Source organism: Protopterus annectens, chromosome 10.part0, assembly GCF_019279795.1.
Source record: "Protopterus annectens isolate FY-2018-M chromosome 10.part0, PAN1.0, whole genome shotgun sequence".
In the NCBI taxonomy this organism is placed as follows: domain Eukaryota; kingdom Metazoa; phylum Chordata; order Ceratodontiformes; family Protopteridae; genus Protopterus; species Protopterus annectens.
Genome location: NC_056744.1, coordinates 565,995,070 through 566,016,300, shown reverse-complemented (window position 1 = coordinate 566,016,300; position 21,231 = coordinate 565,995,070). Strand labels below are relative to the sequence as shown.

The following is a 21,231-nucleotide window of genomic DNA, read 5'->3' as shown; positions in this document are numbered from 1 at the left end:
AAAGGTAGTAAAATATGGAAGGGAAATTATACATTAAGGAACACAAATCTGTACAGAAAAATAAAACTTGGCAAATAATATATAATATATTTGCTTTCACTGAGCTTCACATTTTTTCTTCCTCTTTCTTGTGTTCCTTCCATTTATCATTTCATGGAAATGCCCTGACTTTAATTTAGTTCTACTTATTAATAACCTGTGATGAGTATACTAAATACCAGAATGCACATTTGTAACTTTATTTATTTAAGGCTTCTTATCATATTTTGAGAATAACACATTATTTTAATTAAGATTAGATGTCTTATATGTTCATCTCATAACAAAAACAAAAAATGCAAATGCCACAAATACTGAAGTTTTTTTTTATTGCTTATTTTTTTATCATGGTTTAAAAAAATTGACAGTTATCAGATTCCTGATGTAAAGACAGTCGTGTGGCAAACATGAAAGAAATATTTGTAAAGCTGCAATAGCAATTTTATATTCGTAAATGTTAGCATAAGTTTATAACATTATTATTTATTTTTAAATAGTTTCTATATATATTCACCATTGCTTGACCTAGGAACCTCTGTGACAATGTTTGCACTTTGTTCTGCTATATTAAAAGCTTTAAAGCGGTACTTTCTGGGGTCCTGAACATAATGCAGGTTAACAAAGTCTCTCCTTTCAATGAAAGTGCATTATAGGTTTTGCCTCCACAATGTATTGTTTGTTTCATTAAAAGTAGATGGAAATATGATTTATTTCGCTCAAAGCAAAAAATAAAACAAAGGTAACTTAAAAAAAATCGTTTTCTGTTAACAGCAGTCATTTCGATTGGCTATTATACCAATTCAGTCTGCTTCATCTTCTTCAGTCTTTGCTCTAATTAAATCTCTTCATGACTGCTTATACTTTTCAGGTGTCCATACAGAAGATAACAACCATTTTACCTCTATTCCCAGATTCAAAGGTACTAAAAATGTACCCATCTCCTTCCCTAGCTTAATGTTCCTCTCACGTTAAGCAAAGGTCCTAAACTGGTTTTCAGATCCACAAAAACGTTTTAAATTATATCCTAGTTTCAGATAAATAGACAGACACACAAGTAAAATGCCCCCACATACACACACATACATGCACGCACGTACACATACACATGCACACGCACTCACACATACACTTACACATGCATATAGTTAAGACCCAGCCCCAAGTAAAGAGTCATTAGACACCTCATCTTCTGTAACAATTTATAGGCGAGAGCCGGAGTTAGTATGCTATTGTCTCAACCTCTTCCACCACTCATGCTGAAAACAAAACACTTATTCTGTTGTAATAGTTGTGACACATTGTTTCAAGTAAGTCACCTGCTAATTATTTAAGTCATCTAGTTTGATGTCTTTAACTTCTGTTGCAAAGAAGTACCCAGGACTGAAGAACAACCTTAGTAAGAAACTCTCTAGCCCTCAAATGCAGGACCTCAGGTTCTTTATCAAATTAAGTGACCTAAACCAATTTATTGCAAAAGTAACCTTTTTGATGGCTATGGTGCAGTCCATCTAACCATATCTGTCAGAAGGAAACTGTTTATTACTCCTTGGACTTCCAAAACATTACCTCCAGGTAAATATTGCTAATGAGTCCAGGTGGCATCTTTGTTTCTGGGTAGGAGCCAGTCATTACCAGTTCAGAACTCTTCAGTTTGATCTCACTGCATCTAAGGTGTTTGCCTAATTCATGTCTGTTGTTAAAGTGAACCAGATGCTACAAGATGTGAATGTATTTTATACTTTGACCGTCCCCTTGCCCTTCCCTCACAGAACAGACAGATTGTTTAAGAGTTCCATTTAACACTATTCCAGTCCTTAGGAGTCATAGTGAACACTGCAAAGCATCATATGGAACCTTCTCTTGCAGCCTGGTCACAGTGCAATGTAAGACTCATTATCCACAGGCAAGATATTTTTTCTTTACGGGCTTGTTCAACAGATTTTTCATTCCTAAAGCATCTCTGCCCTTTTTGCCAGTGGTCTTTGGAGATGGTGGTGGCGTTCATTCCCCTGTTACCCTTCATAATGTTTTGTGTGAGAATTCCTTAGTGGGCCCCAAGAGTTCATTGATATCAAGTGTCAGATCCCATTATCTCTGAAACTTACAACATTTATCTTAGATGGTAGTTGCACATGCCAATCATGACTGTAGCTAACCCATTTCTGTGAATGGATGTTTTGCTTTACAGTAGGGTGACAACATTAACAGCAGAATGTCCAAGCTGTTTAGTTATAGTTGAAGGCCAGTTTGCATATAAATATCTTGGAACACTTCTCAACCTCCAGGCCATTCAGGACTCCCTACTACAATATTCAACAGCCATCCATGCCAGTAACATGACAGCAGTTTGGTATATCAACAATCAAAGGGAAGCTAACTCCTGCCATCATTCTCAAGAGGCGTTGAGGATGTAGGAATGGGCTGTGTTGACCAACCACTTTCTGAATGCAAACCACATTTCTTCTAATGCATCACTAGTAGTCCCTCAGTCAATAAATAGTGCAGAAACTGTTCTGTCACTGGGAAAAGTCTTGCTGTGAAATTTTTGCCTCCTGTCCAACACTAAGTGCAGCAAAATCTTTTTTCTGACTTCTCCTCCTTTAGAGTAACACCCCAGTGATGTTGTCAAGAAATGCTGCATTATTTCTACTGTTTCCAAGATTCCTTCAGAATGAAAAGCAGTAGAAGTCCAAAGTCATTATCATAGCCCCCTTTTGGACATAACAATTCAGGTTCCCTTTGCTCAGTCTCTATCTACTCTAGTCTTTGACCTTCATAACATGCTGTCCCATCCCTTTCACAAGTGAAATCCCTTCTTATATCTGTCTGTATGCTGAGTCAGGTTCCAGTATCAGCCAAACTTCCTGATTACCTCAGTTGGATAGTCCAGTTTCTCCCTTCTACACAAATGTCCAGTACTAGGAAAACGTACAAAAAATAAATGGATTACCATTAGGCTTCCTCCAAGTGCCTAGGTCCTTTGCTTGCTTATTGTATCTCAGATATTTGATCCAAGTATCAGCTTTTCAGGTAGTAATGAAGAAACTTAGAAATGTTAACCAAGCCTCCCTTACCCATCTATCAAATAAAGGTTATACATGGGACTCTAGTCTCCAGCTTTGACAACTCCCCCAGCAAATCAGCAGCCAACCAGAAATGTGCCCATAAAAAATAACAACTGAAGAACAATACATACCTCCTTGCAAGTCACTAGTCTACTGATGTCAGTGAACTGGTGTCAATGAACTATGTGCTCAGAATGCTGCATCTGAATTATAGCAGATTATGTCTTACATGGGTAAAGTCTTCTGAAATACATTAAATGTTCCTCATATTCATGAAGCAGGAGATGGGATAGAACATTTAAAATCTTCACTGCCCCATACAAATTGAGACAATCATTAACCCTAGTCTGGTCCTACATTAGTAGGTCATCAGTTTGCTTTACAGCACCTTCTAAGCCTTTGATTATTTATGCAACTGCTCTATGAAATACTTTCAGTGCTGACAATGTACCAAACAGAAGTCTTATCAATCTACAGCTTCATTGTGGGGTATTATATATAAACAATTTGGAGTTTTTTTAGCTAGCCGTATTTGGCAAAATCCATGGTTTGCAGCTAATACAGAAAATAACTCATCGTTTGGCATAGCTGACATCACTTCCTCATGCCTAAACAATGAGTAATGCTTTCTTTAATCTGCTTATTCAGCTTATATATATCAACTCTAATACATAGCTTGTCCTGCTTCACAAGAGCAATCATTTAATTTACAGGTTCTGTTGGCTCGGCCTGTTCCATAATGATATCCAAGCTTTCTACTCCACTTCACTCTTGTTTGTTTCTACTCCTGAGGACTACTGATACTTTCCTTGAGGTATGTATTATATCAATAGCATCCCAGCTAACTTGCATATAATAATCCCTTTGTAAGCTTTCAAGCATGTAAATAAATCTGATAGTCCTGCAACATACCTCTGCTATGACTGCATACTTTATTCAGGATGAATATGTAACTGATTGTTCATTGCCCAAAGCTCTAAAACATAGTCCTGGTGGTATATATTGGCAGGATTCCTAAGTCTTGCTTTTTAGAAATATGTATATTCTAAAGGACTCTTCGGATTTCTTGGGTAGAATTAATAATGAGTTATGGGAAGAAAATCCTGTATTTCTTACTGTTTATGTGATTGATTTATTTTCTTTTATACCAAATAAAGATGAATTACATTTATTTAATGATGCATTGGTTGAATTTTCATTTCTTTCTACATGTGACATTAGATCATAAATTGTAGTTTATTGGCCGTTTGGGCAATTTTTCCATCTCTTTCAACTTTCTGGTTTAAAAGCCCACATTTGCGCTTGTTTACTGCCTTTCATGTAACTAATCTAGTCCTGATAAAGATTTGCTGTATCCAGGACTGTTGGTAAGCTTCTGAGCCCCGCAAGCCCTTCTGTGTTGAAGGGAAGCCTTCTAGCTTATCAGTGAAAGTGGTAAGCACTAGGTAGCCTATCTACCACAAGAGGAGTGGTTTCTGGCCCAGAAATTGTAGTTATTGGCCATTTGGGCAGTTTTTCCATCTCTTTCAACTTTCTGGTTTAAAAGCCCGCATTTGCACTTGTTTCCTGCCTTTCTTGTAACTAGTCTAGTCCAGGTACAGATTTGCTGTATCCAGGACTGTTTGTAAGCTTCTGAGCCCCCCTAACCTTTCTGTGTTGGAGGGAAGCCTTCTAGCTTATCAGTGGGAGTGGTAAGTACTAGGTAGTCTATCTACCACAAGAGGCGTGGTTTTGGGACCAGAAATTGTAGTTTATTGACCATTTGGGCAGTTTTTCCATCTCTTTCTACTTTTTGGTTTAAAAGCCTACATTTGTGTTTGTTTCCCGCCTTTCCTGTAACTAGTTAAGTCCAGGTACATATTTGCTGTATCCAGGACTGTTTAGAAGCTTCTGAGTCCCCCAAGCCTTTCTGTGTTGGAAGAAAGCCTTCTAGCTTATTAGTGGGAGTGGTAAGCACTAGGTAGCCTATCTACCACAGGAGGAGTGATTTCTGGCCCAGAAATAGTAGCTTATTGGCTGTTTGGCCAGTTTTTTCCATCTCTTTCAACTTTCTGGATTACAAGTCTACATCTGCACTTGTTTTCCACCTTTTGTGAAACTAATCTAGTCCAGATACAGATTTGCTGTATCCAGGACTGTTTGTAAGCTTTTGAGCTATGCCAAAGTCTGCTCTTCAACTTTTCCATTAAATCTGCTAGTTCTCTCCTTTCCTGTACTTTTAGTAGCTTATTAGTCTAACACTTTACCAGACTTCTTCTAGCAATTTTTGTAGCACACAAAAGTGCTACCAGCACTAAATGTTCTACAAGGAAACAGCTCCAGTATTTATTAATGCCCACCCCTCCAGGCATATCTAAAGGTCAGTTCCCTGTGCTTTCTCCTATTAACCTGGTGAACTTGGGCATCCTGAGGCAATGTAGCAACTGCCTCATGTACACCGACAACCCTCTCCTCTTACCTCCCAACACTCAGACTTGTGAGAGATGCACTTATATATACAAATTGGTAGCCAAGCACTCTCCTGCCAAGACCAAAATAGCTGGTCAAGAGGAGAAGTTCAACACTTGCACCACACCACATGGAGCACATAGCCCTCCAGAACACACACCAGCACTGCCTTTACATAAAAATACAAACCACACACCCACCTTCACGGAGGCTCCCAATAAAAATCTACACAAACAGTAGAGACCTCCAAGACAGAAACGCACTTGACCACCACAACACAACACTAATGATGAGACACATAACTCTGCTAAACAGTGTGCCACTCAACCAAAGCCCCTAAAGCAAAACAGCATGCCCAACACACTAGTCATAGGTGACTCGATAGTGAGGCACACTGATGTCCCACTCACTAGGTTGAATAAGGAGAAAGTAACAGTCAGCTGCCTGTCAGGTGCCAGGATCCGCCACATAATGCACGCACTCAGGTCCCTCAACAACAGGTACAAATATGACTCTGTCATTGTACATGTGGGTGTGAATGACCTGAGATGTACATCCCTGGACTACATGAAAAGAGACATGGAGGAGCTCTTCGATTATGTAGCCCAGGCGGGTATGACCCTAGCCTTGAGCAGCATCCTACCATCACCCAGAATGATACCACAGTACAAGAAGAAAATGATTGATTTCAACAATTGGCTAAGTTTCTGGTCTCATTCTAAGGTTATTCAGTATCTGTCTGCCTGGGATGACATGATTAACAGACCTTGATGCTTTGCCAGAGATGGCCTGTATCTGTCACCCCTGGGCTTCTGGATACTGGCCAAGGCTCTTGCCACCCCTATAGTGCCTTTTTTAGGTGGTGTTCCAAAGACCAAATTACCACCATAACAGCTGCAAACAAATGCAATCTGAGAGTCATGGTGCTCAATGCTAGAAATCAAAATCTCAAAATGCACTCGCTCGAAGCACTCCTTAAAATGGAGAACATCAACATTTGTGCTGTAACAGAGACTTGGTTCAAGGCAGCAGAAAGCACCCCTGCACTAACAGGCTATAACTCATTCCACACCAGAACTTGGACCGAAGCTCCAAAGGCGAGGGTGTTTCCATATTCATAAAGGATGCACACTCCTCCAGACCGGTAGACCAACATAACACATCTGAGATACTTCAGGTGCAGCTAACACTGGGTAAGACAGCAATTCAGGTTGTAGCCTGCTATAGGTCCCCAACCATGTCCCAAGACTCACACTCCATGTTTCTAAGCACCCTGGATAATATTTGGGTCCAGAGTAACACTCTCATACTGGGCAACTTCAACTACCCCTCCATTAACTGGGAAAACTACTCATGTACCAATACACTTGCCCAATGCTTTCCAGAATTCATTAATTCCAATGCTCTGGACCAGCTTGTTCTTACCCCCACTAGAGGTAGCAACATCCTTGACCTGGTTATTACTAACATGGGTGACTGTTGCTCTACACCAATAGTCGACTCCTCCCTGGTTAAATCCTACCACAAACTAATCACCTTGGAAAACCACATCCCCCTCCCCCACAAAGGTAACCACCATGAAAAACTTCTCCAAAGCTAACTCTGGGCTTCTAAAAACAGAGGTGGCTAACTTCATGGCACCCATGCAAATGGAGAATAATTGCATGACCGCCAAATCATACACCAATGCACTGTACGAACACATGCACAAATGCATGGATCTCGCCATACCCAAGAGAACTAAGATGATCTCCTCAAAAAAAAGGAAGCCAATCTGGTGGTCCCCTGCCATAAACAAACTCTACAACAGAAGAAGGAAACCGATGCAGAATAAGGCAAAGTCCCAAGACTGGAAAAGCTCCCTTATCAGCATTGAGATCCCTCATCAAATCCTCTAAAGTTAGCTATGAAAACAGAATTGCAGCAGATAGTAAAGACAGCAACAAGACTATCTATAGTTATGTAAAGAATTTCCACTGCAATACCCAGATTTGCTCTGAGTTACTGCACAATGGTACCTCCTATACCGAGCCAGCAGATATTGCCAATATACTGGCTGACAGATTCAGTGCTAACTTTACCCCCCCCCCCCCAAAAGGACCGATCAGAATACCAGCAGATTGTCAGGCACCCAGTATTACTGCTGCACAGGTTAAAACAGCACTGTGCAAGGCCAAGAATGCAGCTTTTATGGGACCTGAGAATATCCCTGGCTGTGTTCTTCATGAACTACAGAGTGAACTGGCACCTCACCAGTGTGCCCTGTTCAATCACAGCCTCACCTCAGGCTTTGTCCCTACCAAATGGTGCACTGCTACAGTCATCCCTCTCCACAAAGGAGGAGTGACTACAGACCCCGGGAATTATTGCCCAATTAGCCTGATGAGTCTGATATGCAAAGCTATGGAACGCATCATCATGGATCTAATAAACAAGGATATAGGGAATCTCCAAACTCTGGATCCTACACAGTTTGGTTTTGTGAAGGGTAGATCATGCTTACTCAGCTTGGTCGACTTCTTTGATTCATCATCAGAGCTGTGGGTGAAGGCAAGGTGGTTCATACAGCCTACCTTGATCTGGCTAAGGCTTTTGATACCATTCAGGAATCATAGAAAAACTCACTAAGCTAGGCATCAACACCTATATCACTAGGTAGGTTGCAAACTGGCTCACAGATAGAACCCACAGTGTAAAATAGCTGACTCCAAGTCAGACTGCCGACCAGTCACGAGTGGAGACTCACAGGGTTCGGTCCTGGGTCCTCTCCTGTTTGGTATATACTTCTCTGAAGTTCAGGCCAATATGAAGGGACTCTGGCTGACAAAGTTTGTAGACAATTGCAGGTTGGGAGCTATTATTAACTCCCCAAGTGATGTTGACATCCTACAGAAAGGCCTCAATGACACCAACGACTGGTGTCAGAACAATGGCCTTAAGCTCAATGCCAAAAAATATGTCATTATCCCCCTTGGGAAAACACGGTTCCCTTGAATTACCACATTGATGGTAGTCCACTGAACAAAGAAGGCTTTATAAGAGATCTGTGAACACGGGTTGACAGCAACCTCTCTTTTGACCACCACGTTGCCACTGTGGTCAGGAAGTCCTTCTATGTGGCACATCTCATTACTAAGGGTTTTGCCTCCTGGAAGAAAGAGGCCATTGTCTCCCTCTACTCTTCCCTCATTAGGCCAATCATAGAGTACAATACCCCATTTGGCATGCACCTCACTAGACACCTGCAATAACTGGAGAGGCTGCAAAAGTACCTCACAAAGAGGCTCCCAGGCCTTAAACACTTGTCCTATATGGACAGACTCAAAAAACTCCAACTATTCTCTGTCTCATATTGCCTAGTTAGAGGTGATATCTGCTTGATTTATAAAGCCATGTCTGACCCAGCTCTGTTAGAAATGCTGCATCTAAAGAAATCCCAATCCCTCTGCACCACACACTTTAGAGACCTCAACCTTATTGCCACAAACAACAGAACATGCTGGAGGGACAGGTTCATAATTCAGAGACTCCCCATGCTATGGAATAGACTTCCCATACATCTCAAGCTGAGCACCTCACTGGCCCTCTTCAAGAGAAATCTTGGTGAGTGGATGGGAAATAGAAAATTCACCCCAGGGATCAATCCAGTGGCTCTACTCGACAGAAGCAGTAGGAACTAAGGTCGGGTGGCACGATGCCAGGGTAATCCTATGGGCTAGGCTTGTAAAGGCTCCAGGGCCATGAGCCTAGTACACACCTATGAACCTATGAATAATCGATTTAATGCAGATTATACTATTGATCAATTTTATATACATTGAGGTAGAGTTCTATGAACAAGTTAATGGGGTGTCCATGGGCTCTGCATGTGCCTCCGTATATGCAAATTTAGTAATATTAAGTTGGGAAAAAAAATTTATTTGGAGCTGTCCTTTGAGTTCAGACTGGTGCTTTTACGTGAGATTTTTGGATGATATTTGTGTTCTGTGGAATAGTTTGAAGTTTGTGGATTTTATAGATTACATTAATACAGCCACAACTTTTTCTAAAGACAATGTTAACTTTTTGTATGTGACTATTATTAAAACATTTGGCTTTTCTTCAAAAATATGTATAGAAACCCCACATTTTTGAATATGCATCTTCACTACAGTAGTTGTCACCCTATGGTGCAAAAATAAGTTTGGTAAAAGAACATTTGGTCCATTTAGTGGGATAATATCAGGCAGAGAAAATTTCCTTATTGAAAGTGATCAGTTTCTATATATGTTTATAGAATATGGATACCATAAGACTTTCTTAGAATGTATAAGTGAAAAGACCACTAAAGAATGGTGTCTTAAATATACCTCTTAAATTGGAAAATATATTTTACAATGTAGTTGCATGTAATAAAAGAGGAAAGGGTAATGACAACATTATCAAGAGATCACTAGTTTTTGAATATAATATTGATTGATTTGAATATAATACTGACTCATCACAGATTAAGTAAATTATAAAGAAACTTGTAATATTTTTAACATATCTGGAGATTTACAAGTTTTATTTTGAGATGAATCCTCTTTGTGTCTAAGACAGGGAAAAATCTGAAAAATGTGTTTGAATGCCCGTGTAATGCAAACATCATTGTAAAAGGTAAAAGGGGACATTAGGAAATGTGGAAGTTGCAAATGATGTCCACACATGTTAGATGGGAACATGGTCAAAATCAACAGCAAACTTTATCCTAATATACATTTACATATGGCCGTTGTGGTGCATCAATGTAAGTCTGTTTAGCTATTTGGTTGGGCTGTTTATCATATGTTGGCAAGACTGAAAGAACTTCACGAAGAGTGCATGAACATGACATGACTAACAAAAGCAAGAACAATGTACTTAGTAGGCACTCATTAGTCTGTTTGTCTTTTATAAAGTTCCATTTTGGTATTTTGGATGTAATACCATTTTACCCAAAGGGTGGGTCATGGGAACTAAAGGTAAAATATATATAATTAATTTGGCAATTCAGATTAAATGCAGGCACACTAATAGGTATTGATAATATTTCAATTAGTTCAGTTTAAAAATTATGGGTTGATAAACTGTGACTGATTTTTTATTTGGCAGTTATTAAGAATCACTTATTTATTCTGTTTTTTTTTAAAGGTGATATTTTTCAAAAAGTTGATGGTTCCTTGACTTTTTAAATATTTTAAGATTTTACATTAACATTTACAATATTTATGTTATATTATTTGTGTTTATATAGTGAATTATAAAAGTAATAGTTTCAAACATTTTAGTGGTTTATGTGATATGGGCATGGGGTATTTAAATACTGTGTTGTAGAGTTTGCTGCAGTTCTGATGAAGCCCGGCACAGAGATTGCTTTAATGATGAAAGTACATAATGTTTGTACTTTTGTGGAATAAACATCTATTTATTTACATTATTTTTAGAGTGTGTCTACCATTTATTAACATCTGTGATCACCATAGCATTAAGGTAGATTGTTTTTTGGTTATGACTGTGAGATTGTTTCTGACCACATCAGATATGTACTTGTACACTGTGTATATGTTTCACTATACTCAGTCTCTCACAAGCCAGATGACCCAAAATATTATAAAAAATATGTTCATGATTTAGTTCTACTGTACAAAAGAGGCTCTTATACATTTTATTTCATAATAAGTCAATGGCTTTTTTGGTATTCCAAAGAGTTACTAATGCACTGCTTTCCTTTCAGTGCCTTTTAGCCCCAGTGCTTTAAGAAATATTTTTGACAAAACATTACACCCTGCCACAGTGTCTAGTTTATACTCTACATTTTGTTTATTAATCCTGGACTTCTCTTACTGTTCTGATTGTCTTATGACATTACTTCTGTACCTCCTAATTTCACAGAATCAGTTGTTTCTATTTTAATAGAGCCACCTAACATCTCTGTTTCATGGTTTACTGCAATAACATGCAATATTTTTTGAAAGATCTGCTTTCTTTAAGATATCTTTGCAAGATCATTCTTTATAACACAGTTCTTATACTGTTGATTAAATGGTGGACACCACCTCCTGTTGTGCTTATAGCCATGCCTAGTGTTTGAGGTTTGAATTTCAATTGTGTCAAAGTTCTTGGGTATCTCATAGCACTGTTTCTCATTGCTTTTACACTTAATGCACATATTCACTTCAAGCTTCATCTTTTGTTGCAGTTTTTGACTCACATTATATCTTACACATTTCTATTTCTTCAATAAATTACTTTGAATGTATTTTTATAATTTCACTTGATCTTTACATACCCAACAGCTTCAGATAAGGTCAAAACTGCTTTTCATAATAGCATGACCACTGTCTGATCATTTCTTATATCACAAATTGCTCTGTCCCTTGCTAGCAGCTCATGCATCTCACTAAATTCTTTGTCTGTGGCATTGTTCTGTCCATCCATCCACAACCCCTTTTCACATTTTTGCACATGGGCTCAGGGTGTCACTTCAACAGTGACAATCATCTAGAGCCGAGGTTTACACCACTAGGTGGCTAGCCCTGCTGCGGTCTATGGCATTGTTCATTAGCTAATTATTATATGCACCTGTCATTCCTATTATCCTTGGTTTGTTGTAGAGGATAAGTGATAAATAAATGACACATTTTTCTTGGCTGAGAGTACTTGCATTTCTCCCTTGTTGCTGCCATTTTGTAGTTTTCTTCTTCTTGAAAGGTAATAGTACTAAATCTATTCAATCCTTCCTTCACAACATGTGTACATATAACATACTGTCCCATTCAAGCTTTTTGGATGTATGATGTTTTCAGAGAATAATTCATAAAACTTCTAGATCCACAGATTCCTGTTTTCTGCTAAACTACCTTGGAGTGAGAAATTCATGGTTGTTGAATATGTGCCTTCTGAGGGATTTTCTTGAGTTATAGGGCAGAAAGATGATGTGGTGACTTTGACTTAAAAAGTAAATAAAATTCAAACTGCAAATTATATTTCTGCAGTACAAAACAAACAACTTGGGAGTGAATAAGCATCTTTACTTGTAACACTCATGACACTTTTTTTAGTATTTGTAACATTTATCAGGATGCCCAGTAAAGACATTTACAACTTCAACCTGTGAATGGTCTCTGTGGTCTTTACTGTGACTGTCAAGTACTGCTGGGACAATCATGCGATGTGCATATCCAGAAGAATTATTGACCATTCTTAAGCATATAGCACCATATGCTACAAGTAGTGCTGAGGACTGCCCTTGTAATAGCCATCTTATTATCTTTCCAAAACATTGTTTGTATGCAGATAATATGTCTATAATTTAAAAAGTATTTTCAGTTCTAATATACTTTTTAAAATCATTCTCCTCAAAGAGGTTTACAAACCTCCTCAAAAGACACTTCAGGATTTTATTACATACCTGTACTCTACCGACTAGGGCATGCTGTGGCACATTTGCACTTGCCTTCTTGTATTTCATTGTTTTTGTGACCAAATTATTTGTTAAAAGCTAGACAAGAAAGATAATTTACATATCAGAATTCCTTTGTACCACACAAAATTGTTGCATTGTTGTGTGATCTGCTTCAATCAAAATCTATATGGTTGGCTGAAAATGTTATTAGTTGTAAAAAAAGACTTTTCTTAGCCTCAGTCAGGAAGTAGACGTTTAAATACTAGATGGAGTTTTTTTAAGATAGTGGGAAGTGCAACCATTACATGTAACCATGCTGCAGTCTCTGAAAATACTTTTTTTTGTTGAATGTGATATTTAATGAAGTGTTCTTGTACTGTTTTAACCAGCAATGTTTTAATATTATTGTGTGTTATAGTAATATGGTAACGAAGTTAGATTTGCTGAGAGTCTTCATCAGGTAAACAGAAGTGAAGCTCAGACTGCTACAAATATATGGATGTCAATAAACCTGGCTTCATTCATTGAAGGAGGGTCATTGCTGCTATCATACAAAAGGGGTGCAAATATTTGTTCTACCTTTTTATATAACGCCACTTGATAGTGGTGCTGCTTATTCATTTCTTGTTTGCAGTGAAGATGGTTAGCTGAAACCTCTTGTAGGTATACTGACCACTAACTGTCTGATATTTATAGCGTTTCTAGTTGTCTTTCATTGATAAATGTGAAAGTAGAAGAAATTGAAGTAAAGCAGACTGTAACAAGAATGTGGTAGTAATGCTGAATGAAATTACAGTTTCATTATTAGTTTTTACTCTGTCTACATGCTTACTTCCATTCTCGTGAGTAGTGGCACATCATGAAAATGTCATTTTATTTTTTGTTGCATCTTCCTAATTTAATTAAATTTTAGCAGTGGTGAAAATTGCTCCTTATAGTAATCAGACTGCTTGGTTTAAGTCACCTATCACCTCTGTATGAAGAACTATGAGCTACTACAAGCTGTAGTCCCTACCACCATCCATCCGTACCATCTCTAGTCACTCTTCCTTAAAGACCTCACTTCACTCACACCTAACATCTCTCTGGGAATGCTCCTGCTCCCATCCAACATAACCTCTTCTCCTCTCTATACCTCAGACATCTCATGTACTCCAGAGTCCTATTCATTTCCTTGTAAAGTACTAGCAAAAATTTACAACAATTCTTATTTTTCTTAACTTTGTTTCATATTGTATCTTTAAATACTATGATTTTATTTGTACTTCTGTATTTACTGTAATAGAATTACTTGATTATAACTTTCGTTATTGTGGAGCTTTTCTCCCCAGGACTCAATTGAAAACGGGTTTTTCTTGGCCCAATGGACCATCCTGTCAAACAAACTGCAAATAAATAAAATAAATAATAAATAGTACAAGTTTGTAAGTCAAACTTCATAGACTCACATCAGATGCATGATCTCCTTAGTGTTTGTCTGTTATGACTGCATACTATATGGGTTCAAGATACTACATGCAAATCGATATCTATAGCTATCTATATATGTATAGATGCATACACACATATGAATGTATATATATATATATATATATATATATATATATATATATGTGTGTGTGTGTGTGTGTGTGTGTGTGTATGAGGATGTATTAATAGTCAATGTTCTGTCAAATCAAATACAGTTTCATTGATGCTGGAACATTGACTACAAACCTAATCAAAACCAATCCAAAGCTAAACAGAGCTGTTCACAAAATGAAACATGGCTTACTTTTGTGATCAGTAAAACTAACAAAAACATACTGTTATGTGACTGATTCTTCCTGCACCTGATAAAGAAGGTATTCAACCGCTTGAGACATCAGAACTAGCTTTCATGCTGGAGAAGCTGAGCATTTTACTAAACAACCAATTTTCACCATTTCTTAAAAAAGATATTTTAAATTATTTTTCATACAGAGCCAGACATAAACATCAAAACCGTTTCTCTTCTTCTGATTTAGAGGAAGTAAGAAGAAACAAAATGCTTTGCTTACTTTTTTTTACCTTTCTGTACATTTTGGAATTGTTTCATAGCCATTCCAAATTATGCAGTATGTTATGGAATACCTCAAATACACCTTCATACCATCCACTAATCACTTCTTTTTCTAATCATCTTCATGACACATAACTGTATTAAGATCACATTTAAGTGTACTAGAATAGTGAAAACATGGTCACTGGTTACATGACTATAGCCAAAAGTACCTGTGTCGGCCCTGAATATTCGGGCTCCACTACTGAGTACTGAAGTTGGTAAATTTGTTGCAGTCCCCAGATAGATAGATATGGAGTCCAACTGACATGGAGCTGACCAAGATTTCCATTTAATGAGACTTTCACATCTGTAGGTTGGGGAAAGATTCCTTTTTGGCAAACAAAAAAAAAAAAAAGAAACTGAGAAAACAGAGTTATAAGTAGGTCATCTAATCAACATTGTTTATTATATTAACTGTTATTGTACAATTAATAACCTTCCAACAAAAAAGGAAAAAAATATAATGTCACCAATGAAGTCCTAGCCTGCTTTAGCCTCATCCTTAGCCACTCCATTTTCTGAAGCAGCAAAGCAACTGCTTCATGTTTACTGTCAACCCACTTCTTCAAACACATACTGGTTCCACCTGCAAGGTGTACATATTTATCTAAGCTGGAGACTAATTTTTTCACCCCACCCACTGCAAGTAAACAGCAGCACAGCAGGACTATATTGCCACATCACCAAAACATTATTCCTACATATGAGGCAATAAAGAAATCATTACCTAAGCTTCCTAGAAATCCTGATAGCTTAACTCAGCCATTAAGCACAAATACTAACATAACACCTACAATCTGCACCCACATCTGTTGTTACTAGTAGTCACCCCTGCTGCACTTCTGTGCCCTTAACATTCCATAAGCCTGCAGCACAACCCAAAAATGTCCTAGCTATTGGTGACTCCATTGTAAGACATACAGATGCAACACTTACCAGCCTAGAAAAGGAAAGGGTGGCAGCTGCCTTTCTGCTGTCAGGATTAGGGACGTCACTAGGATCCTTAAGTCCCTACACTGCCCTAAACATTGTTAAGGCCTTGTAGTTGCCCATGTGGGGGTAAATGATCTTAAGCTTTCCATCCTGGGGAAGATGCAGAGATAGAGACAGAGAGAGAGAGAGAGAGTGTGAGAGGGAAAGAGAGAGAGAGAGAGAGAGAGAGACAGACAGAGACAGTGAGAAAGAGAGAGAGAGAGATTGTTGAGCTCTCTGCTCATATTTTTGAAGAGGGCAAGGCTTTGGCATTGTGCAGCATTCCACCATCTCCAAGAACAATAGCTCAATTCAAGGATAAAATAATTGGCTTCAGTAATTGAAAGGTAAATTTGTCTCATTTTAGGGACATTCAATGTGTGTGTATGCATAGAATGGAATAGTCAGTAGGTCCTTCTGATTTGTCAGGGATGGTCTGCATCTTTTACCTCTTGGTTTTTACATACTAGCTGAAACATTTGCTACCCATGGTGCCATTTCTAGGCAGAGTTCACCTGATGTAATCCCAACATAGCAAATTCCAATCTGGATAATATCAAGGTAGCACTTGTGAATCCTAGAAACCTAGTCATCAAAATCTCCAAACCATAGGCCTTCCTTGACCTCAAAAACATCAGCACTTGTGTAATTACAGAAATCTAGTTCCATTGTAGTGAAAGCACTTTTAAATTATGCAGGCTATCTGAATCAGTTAGAAATGTTAACAGTTAAATCAAATACCTTTCTTATGGGTGACTTCAATATCCACAATAAACTGCCAAACATTTACTACCGATAATGACCAAATCACGCTCTACCCACCAGTGGTATTAATCTTCATGAGCTCTTCCTCACAAACATTCCTCCCAGTTGTACTACCCTGCTTATTACACCCCATCCATAGTCAAATCTAATAATTTTGCTGTGATCTTCTCTATGAAAACCTGCCTCGTGTCCCTTAATAATGCTTGTAAATTAAGGGATTACTGAAAACCAGTTATTTGCTATTTACTAATTTTATTGATAACCGCAGTTGGTATGGCTACCTGAATTTTACCGCCTGTTGGATAGATACATAGAAACATTTATACCAATCTGGTGTAAACATAATGGCAAGTTTAGAAATAAACCTATATAGTGGAACTACCAAATCAACAAACTCTATAATAAAAAGAAAAAGCTGGCTATCACTAAAATGCCTTCCTTATCATTATAAGATCCAAACCAAAGGATAAAAAGGTCAAACAGACAAACCATTCAGTAAAAACTGCAAGAAATAAAAAAAAAACAGTTTTACTGAATATCTTGTCTGTGTGACCTTTTTGCCCTTTGGTTTGGATGTTGGGATATTTTGTAGGTACCTTAATGTTTATGGGCGTTAGCTGGGTTTAAAGACCCTATGCTTTAAAGGCTAGCCAAACAATTAACTTATGCTGTTTTGATAAGGTCAATAATAAGGCTGAAATGTGTGCATCCACAGCTAATGGGGTTGGCTTTATCATCTTGAATGTATGCATAAAGACTTCAAAAGAAAATAAAAAGTCATGGGCATTCAGAAGTCATTTAGTGGAAAGACTTGATAGCCTTAAGGGGTCATTTGCATATATCCTAGGGGTTTCTATTACAGTAAGTTCAAGATATCACACAATACAAGCTCTAGCTGGGCTGTTTTTTTGGCGTTTTTTTTACTGACTAGTTTGCCTGTGTGACCATTTTACCCCTTGGTTTGGATGTTAGTTAGGATATTTTACAGGCACCTTAATAAATATATATATATATATATATATATATATATATATATATATATATATATGTATATGTGTGTGTGTGTGTGTGTGTGTGTGTGTGTGTGAGTGTGTGTGTGTGTGTGTATATATATATATATATATATATATATATATATATATATATATATACACACACACACACACACATATATATATATATATATACATGGGTATCAGCTGGTTTTAAAGAGCCTGTGTTTCTAAAGTATAGCTAAATAATCCACGTATGCTGTGTTGAAGAGGTTGAGGTCAATAAAAAAGCCAAAACATGCATGTCCACATCTAGTTGGTTTGGCTTTATTGGTATGAGCGTATCCATAAAAACTTCAAACGTAAAAAGTCATGGGCATTCGGAAGCCATTTAGCTGAAACACTTGATATCTGCATATGTCCCATGGGCCTCCATTACAGGAGGTTTAAGATATCAGACAGTGAAAACTCTAGCTTGTCTTGTGTTTTCCTGAAGTTTTTACTTTACCATTATAAAAGGAATTTAAAATTGACAAGTAAGTCTCTTAAACTTATCTCTTGGAAATGTAAGGCATGGCCATGAACTTAGGACTGAACCAAATTCAAAAGACAACCATAAAAACTCCAGCTATATTTGGAAACTTAGAAGTAACCTACAGTTTTACTGAACTTTTCTCTAATAGTACCTCCTTTTCTGACCTCAAGGGAATTGCTAATATTCTTTCAGAGAACTTTTCTTCCAGTTTTACTTCACCCACCTTCCCCTCTGTTTCCCCCATTTTCTCTCATAGATCAGTTTGGACTATGCCCTTTTATTACTTTCCAAAATAAAAAAAAAACTGCTTCCATCAGTGCCGATAATATCCATGGATGACTGTTGTGATGCCTAAAGTCCCACTTAGCAAAATGTCTTTATCAACTCTTCAGTCTAAGTTTCATTGCTGATTGTGTACCCAAGGTGTGGAGAATGGCAGGTATGGTGTCCTTACATAAAGGTGGTCCTTATATTGACCATGGGAATTAGAAGCCTATTAGTCTTTCTCTGGTATTATTTGCAAGTATAGGTAATGTATTATAGGCGAATTATCCCAGGATATATACTAGTTCAGCTTTGTAAAAGGCAGGCCATGCCTGCTCAACCTGGTTGAATTCTTTGAAAAAGTTATTGATTGACAAGGATCATACAAACCAGACAGTTTATATGAAATTTGCTAAGGCTTTTGACACTGTCCATCTCACTGGGATTATTGACAGTGTCTCCCAATTCAATATTAACCTATACGTAGTTCATTGGATTGGTAACTGTTTGTCTAAATGAACCCATGCCATTAAGGTCGGAGGTATTTGATCTAGACAGAAGGTGTCACCAGTGGTATCCCACAGGGTCTGTCCTGGGTCCCCTGCCTCTTTGTTGTACATTTCTGTCATATAAAAGCCGATATCAAGGGACTATGGCTAAACACATTTGCAGATGATTGCAAACTGTGTGCAATTATCAATTTCCATTCTGATACTAAGATTCTCTAGCAAGGTCTTGACCAAAGAGATATTTATTGTGTATTAATCATGGACCTACTGTCATCACCAAAAAATGCAGCATAGCTTCCTTTGGTAAGTCTAGCATTATGTCCACTTACCATATAGATAATATTCCACTTAACTTTGACACAGTCATCAGAGACTTGGATACATGTGTTCACAACAGAAACTAGTTTGACCACCATGTCTCAATGGTGGTTAGAAAATCCTTCTACCTTGCACAAATTGTTCTTTGTGGTGTCTCCTCAACATCCAGAGAAGTTATAATCCCAAGTTATTATTTTATTTATTTTTATTTATTTTACATTTGTTGACCGGGCTAGTCTAGCTGGATATATTTCCATTTTCAGTAGAGGCCCGGGGAGAAAAGCTCCACATAAATTTTAACAAAAGGTCAAAAATAGACAATCAAATTGACAAATCATCATAAATGGCGAGACAATAAAAAAAAATAGAACCCAATTACAGGTATACACATAAAAAATCACATTTCTAAGGATAACAGTATTAGCTGTAATAACATCAAGAACAAGGCATAAAGCAGAGAGCAAAAATTGATTTATAATAATTTATAGAACTAATCTTAGTACCAAAAGGAGAAAGAGAAACTCTATCGTAGGAGAGGAGGAAGGGAAGCAGTTTAAGAAAAGTGAAGGAAAAGTAAAAAGAATGGAAGAGAGAGATTAACAAAGAGGAAAGAGGAAACAGACAAAAAAACTCTAGGGAGATAGACTGAAGCAGACTCACAAAAAGAGAGAAAGAAAATAAAGTAGTAGGAAAGCTCAGAGTATTAGAAAAGCACAGAATCCCTTATTAGGCCCATCACTGAATATAATGTACACTTCTGTGTGTACCTCACTAAGCACCTAAACCAGCATGCCCAGCCTCAGTGTTTGCCCCACCAAAAAGATCTCAGGTTTCAGTATCTTTAATTATTCTGACAGGCTAAAATGCTCTTTCCCTCTACTTCATGTCTGTATGGAATCTTCACTTGTAACACTCTTGACACCTGACCTTTGACCACCAGGTGTTTAGGCTGATCTCTGCCTAACATTCCATGCTGTGAATGACTCAGCACTCTTTGTACTCCTTCATCTAAACATAAAGCAAATAACCACTTTTAGAGACCTAAACCTCCAGTACCACATCAACAACACCAGATGGTGAGACAGATACCCAGCCCAATGTATCTCCTGTTTCTGGAATATGCTGCCCTTACCTGTCAAGCAGAGTCCTTCCCTAACATCATTTAAAACCAGTTTGGATGACTGGATGGATGACCACAAATGTTTACTGGGAATATGCTGAGAAAGTCTACTAAACAGGAGACATTGTTAATCTCTCACTAGTATTGGGTGACATGGATGAGCTTCTCAGTGGTCTCCCTTGACTGTAAGCTTACAAAGAACCTATAAACTTATATAAACCCAGTTCTTCCTTCCAGCAGTTCAGTTTGTTAAGGAAAAAGCTTTGAGTATACACTTTTCCAGTTCTTCTGTGAGCTGTAAAGCCTGCCTGATTTCTTTCTCAAGACAATTATCTGCACCCACAGAAGAACACCTAAAAGTCCAACAATTTTCTTAGCACACAGTCCTGGAATGATTTAAAGAAAGCCTGAATTCTCCAGATATGTATACATTAACATGAACTGCAGTTTAGAAAGGGTATACTGTACACAAATAAATAAATTTTAGTTTTTGTTGACTCTACTCAGGGAACTTTGATTTATATTTAGTTTCTATGATGAATTTATATTGGCTGCTTTGTTGAAAGAGATGTTCCACTAGTCATGCATTTGCAGTCTGTGAGCTTTCTAATATTTAATGATATATTTTCCAATTTAATGGTTATAAGGACACTTTTTTCTAAATATTCTGAGATGTCATATATTTCCATATATTGCTTACTTTCCGGCCTTTGCTA

General features: G+C 37.7%; 1 protein-coding gene across 2 annotated transcripts in view; it reads right to left on the bottom strand.

Moving 5' to 3' along the window:
- The window catches only part of MPL (MPL proto-oncogene, thrombopoietin receptor), a 427,873-nt gene that overhangs the window by 156,367 nt on the left and 250,275 nt on the right, over positions 1–21,231 (bottom strand). For both annotated transcript variants that reach the window (XM_044085406.1, XM_044085407.1), the window contains one exon: positions 15,211–15,368. In XM_044085406.1, coding sequence (XP_043941341.1) covers positions 15,211–15,368 — 158 coding nt within the window. The remainder of the gene's footprint in view (positions 1–15,210; positions 15,369–21,231) is intronic.